General features: G+C 38.4%; 1 protein-coding gene across 1 annotated transcript; it reads left to right on the plus strand.

Annotated features, from left to right (window-relative positions):
- Window positions 1–329: 329 nt before the first annotated feature.
- Window positions 330–889, plus strand: LOC118584468 (40S ribosomal protein S10-like). The gene has a single exon (XM_036188721.1). The coding sequence runs from the start codon at window positions 351–353 to the stop codon at window positions 846–848; it is 498 nt and encodes a 165-aa protein (XP_036044614.1). The 5' UTR covers window positions 330–350; the 3' UTR covers window positions 849–889.
- Window positions 890–5,181: the final 4,292 nt, after the last annotated feature.

The following is a 5,181-nucleotide window of genomic DNA, read 5'->3' on the forward strand; positions in this document are numbered from 1 at the left end:
GTGGACAGGTTTTCCCACCCCAATTAACTTAAAGGAGATAATCTCTCCCATGGGCACGCCCAGAGACCCATTTCACAGGTGATTTAAACTTCTGTCAAATTGGCAACACTAACCATTACAACCAGCAAGCCTGAGAACCTGAGTTTGATCCTTGGAACCTGAACAAAGATAGAAGAGAATCTGCTCTACAGAGTTGACCTCCTTCCTCCAAACACACACCATGGTATATGATACACACACACACACACACACACACACACACACACACACACACACACACACAGTAAATTAATTAATTAAAAAAATAAAGAGCTTTTCCAGCCTCCGTCTCGGACCCTGCAGCCGCCACGATGTTGATGCCTAAGAAGAAACAGATTGCTATCTATGAACTCCTTTTTAAGGAAGGAGTGATGGTCGCCAAGAAGGACGTCCATATGCCCAAACACCCCGAGTTGGCCGACAAGAACGTGCCCAACCTTCATGTAATGAAGGCCATGCAGTCTCTGAAATCGCGAGGCTATGTGAAGGAGCAGTTTGCCTGGAGACACTTCTATTGGTACCTTACGAACGAGGGCATCCAGTATCTCCATGATTACCTCCACCTACCTCCGGAGATTGTGCCTGCCACCCTTTGCCGCAGCTGTCCTGAAACTGGCAGGCCTCAGCCCAAAGGTCCACAGGGTGAGCAACCTGCAAGGTTCACAAGAGGGGAGGCAGACAGAGACACCTACAGAAGGAGTGCTGTGCCCCCTGGTGCCGACAAGAAAGCTGAGGCTGGTGCTGGCTCAGCCACCGAATTCCAGTTTAGAGGAGGTTTTGGTCGTGGACGTGGGCAGCCACCTCAGTGAACTTGAAGATTGTAATGTTTTGATTAAACTTTAAAGAAAAATGCAAATAAATAAACAAACAAACAAACAAATAAATAAATAAATAAATAAATAAATAAAAAATAAAGAAACAGAAATAAGGAAGGGCCATAAAATGAATGGTACCAAGTAGCATGTCTCATGCTACTCAGGAAAAAGATAAAAGTATCAATATACTTAGTAAAAAGAAAAGATTATCACTATATATTGAATATAAACATGACTTTTAATGTAATAAGGTAGAAAAACATTTTTTTTAAACTTCTTAATCCACCTGAAACTAAACAATGAAGGAAAGAAAGAAAAATACAGAAGGGGTGGATAAATATAAACACACAAAATAGCACAGCATCAGGGCCAGTGAGATGGCTTACTGAGTAAAGGTACTTGCCTTGTAATCTTGATGCTGAGTTTAATTCCCAGAAACCAAATAAAGGATTTTCACAAGTGGTCCTCTGACCTCCACATGTTTGCACGATGAAAAATAAATGTTAAAAAAAAAAATGGTGTCCTGGCTAGTTTTATGTCAACTTGACACAAGCTAGAGTCATCTGAAAGGAGGGAACCTCAACTGAGGAAATGCCTCCATAAGATGTGCTGTAAGGCCGTTTCTTAGTAATTGATGAAGGAGGGCTCATGGTGGGTGGTACTATCCCTGGGCTAGTGGTCCTGGTTTCTATAAGAAAGCAGACTGAGCAAGCCATGTAGAGCAAGCCAGTAAGCAGTATTCATCCCTCCTGGCTCCAGGTCACTGCTCTGCTTGAGTTCCTGTTCTTACTTCATTTGATGATGAACTGCCATGTGGAAACATAAGCTGAATAAACCCTTTCCTTCCCAAGTATCTTTGGTCATGGTATTTCATTATAACTATAGTAACCCAAACTAAGACAGATGGAATCAAAACTACACAGATCAGTAATTCCCCTTAGTGTTAACAAACCAATGAATGAGCAAAGCTTGTCAAGGTGAGTTCAAAAATGAAATGCTTAGTGGTAAGGAACAGATTGATTGTACATATCAAGATTCGGAGAACACTAAAAATGTAAAGATGGAGACATTTCTACCACATAAACACAAATCAAAAGAAATTTAGTTGTTGGTATTTTTCACAGTTTTAATTTTATTTTATTACTTATTGACTTTTTTTTTTTTTTTTTTTTTTTTTGAGACAGGGTCTTACTATATATCCCTGACTGGCCTAGAACTTGCTTTGTAGATTAGGCTGGCCTTGAATTCACAGAGATCCACTTGCATATACCACCATACCCATCTCCTTTATAGTTTCAAGATGTTTTATTTATTAGTGTGTATGTGTGCATATGCATGTGACATGGCACGTGTGTGATGGTCAGAGAACAATCTGCAGAAGTTGCTTTTCTTCTTCAGTATATGGGTCCTGGGAATTAACTTAGGTTGTCAGGCTTGGAGGCATGTACTTTTACTCACTAAGCCATCTTACTGACTCTGGTTGTAGATATCTTGATTTCAAAATGTAGACTTAAAGTCAAAAGCCTTATTGGTGTCATTATACTAAAAAGAGAAAATTCTTCCTTTACCAGCCAAATATGACAATTGTAAATGCATGTGCCAAACAACATAGCTTAAACAAATATATAAAGCAAAAACTGAACCAAAGACACAGACAAATTCACAAACATAACGGCAAGGGTTTTTTGTTGTTGTTGTTGTTGTTTGTTTGTTTGTTTGTTTTCCCAGAGACAGGGTTTCTCTATGTAGTTTTGGAGCTTGTCCTGGATCTCCTTCCTGTAGACCAGGCTGGCCTCAAACTCTCAGAGATCCAACTGGCTCTGCCTCCTGAGTTCTGGGATTAAAGGCATGCACCACCACTGCCTGGCTCCATAATGACAAGTTTTAATATACCTGTTTCAGTAATTGAAAGACTTGAACAACATAAATAGTAAAGTTGTATACATACCTGTCTACCTAGACAAACAGACAGATAGGGAACATTGTATACCACTGAAGAATATGTAGGTTTTTTTAAGTATTATGGAGTATTTATAAAATTTGTGGACATCTGTGACATGAGAAACTTTAAATTTCAAAAAAGTTGAAATGTAAAGGACTGCATCTAAGGGTCATTCATTACTCTTGCAAAAGACCTAAATCTGATTCTCAACACCTGTATGGTAGCTCACAACCATCCATAATTTCAGTTCTAAGGGATCCAATGTCCTCTTCGGGCCAGCTTGGGCATCAAGAATACATGTGGTGCATACACAGATATGCGGTATGACACTGATACACATTTTTAAAAAAATAATGAATTAGAATGAGACATTACTACAGATCCTACAATACTAGATTTTGGTGGGAATTTTTGTTACTGAACTTGAATTTTTTACATGGAATGGATTTGACACAGGGATAAACAGGAAATTTGAGTCTTTCTTAAATAATTTGAATCTTGGGGTCCAGAGAGCAGCAGTTAAGAGCACTGACTACTCTTGTAGAGGACCTAGGTTCAATTCGTAGCACCCACATGATGGCTCACAACTGTCTGTAATTCCAGTTCTAATGGACCTGATGCCCTTTCTTGGTCTCTTCAGGCACTGCATGTACATGGTACACAGACATACTTCCAGGCAAAACATCTATGAATATAATATGAAATTATATGAATAATAAAATAATATTATATGAATAAATAAGATATTTATTTATAAGTAAAAATAATAAAACTTTTATTAGAAAATTTTAAATAAATAAAATCTTTTTTTTAAAAGAGTTTGAATCCAGAAAAAAAAAGGAAAAAGAAAAAAAAAAGAATTTGAATCTTTGTTTTTGGAAATTTACAACAAAAATGCTCTAACGCCTGAGAATTTTAAAAAGCAAATGCATACATACAATCACTAAAGAAAGAAATAGTGGCATTCACACACAGATTAAAAGTTGGAAAAGAGCCCGGCGGTGGTGGCGCACGTCTTTAATCCCAGCCCTCGGGAGGCAGAGCCAGGCGAATCTCTGTGAGTTGGAGGCCAGCCTGGTCTCCAAAGCGAGTTCCAGGAAAGGCGCAAAGCTACACAGAGAAACCCTGTCTCGAAAAACAATAAACAGAAACAACAACAACAACAAAAGTTGGAAAAGGAAGCATACACCACCTTCTATGAGATCTGTATAGTCACTGTGGCCAGAAGTCTAATAGATGACACCAGCCTCTGAGGATCTGTACAACTGTGATATTAGAGCCTGCAAAGACATAGGAAAGAAAAATTTCAGGCCAACTTTCCTCAGAAACATAGATTCAAAATCCTAGACACATCATTAACACACAAAATAAGGTAATTAATAACATGGTAAACATACCAAAGCTTTATTTAGCAAGTTCTAGAAAAGTAAAATTTGTTTAAATTAAAAACAAACAAACAAACAAACAAAAAAACCGCCCTGGTTCTGTCCTCATTATTCCACACCAAAAATTCACATTAAAAATATATATTAATACATTTTTTTAAATGAAAATAAGTTGGCCAGTGGTGGTGTATGCCTTTACTCTCAATCCACCGTGTTCAGCCAATTTTGTTCTTTATGAATAAAATTCCATGGTGTATATATGCCACAATTTTATCCAGTAAGTCATTTATGAATTTATAGGCTGATTCTGTATCTTAGATTCAAGCTTTCATTTGTTTGGTTGGTGGTTTATTTGTGTGAGACTGGGTTTCACTGGTTGTCCTGGAACTCTCTATGTAGACCTAGTTGGCCTTGAACTCATAGACAACGGTCTACTTGTCTCATCCCAGTGTGATTCACTACACCCAGTCCAGTTTGTTGATAACTGTCTACTTGTTTCATCCAAGTACGAGTCCTTGGATTAAAGGTGTGAGCCACTACACCCAGTCCTGTTTGTTGACACGGGGTCATTATGTAGGCTAGCCTCATCTCAGTACGTAGCCCAGGATGACTGAATTGCAGTTCTTTCCACCCCCCTCCCATTTGCTGGCATTACAAGCAGGAGTCACCATACCTTGTAAAAGCCAAGCTTTGTAAGAATATGGACCAGTGGGCTGGAAAAATGGCTCTACAATTAAAAGCACTTGGTGCTCTTTAAAGAGGGCCATAGTTCAGTTCTCACAACTGTCTGTAACTCCAGTTCTACGGGATCCAACACCCTCTTCTTGCCTCCGTGGGAAGTTACATGAATAGCATATAATTACAGATACATACATACACATATCAATCTTTTTTTAAAAAAGTATATTTACCAGATTATTGCTTAAGAGACAAGGACATTGCTATGACCACTAAGCTCATTTGACCTCTTCACTCCATCTTTTTTGTTGTTGTTTTGAGA

The sequence above is a fragment of the Onychomys torridus genome, chromosome 5, assembly GCF_903995425.1.
Source record: "Onychomys torridus chromosome 5, mOncTor1.1, whole genome shotgun sequence".
In the NCBI taxonomy this organism is placed as follows: Eukaryota; Metazoa; Chordata; class Mammalia; order Rodentia; family Cricetidae; genus Onychomys; species Onychomys torridus.

Excerpts from the sequence above, each read along its gene's own strand:
- LOC118584468 (XM_036188721.1), top strand. The coding sequence starts at position 351 with ATGTTGATGCCTAAGAAGAAACAGATTGCTATCTATGAACTCCTTTTT.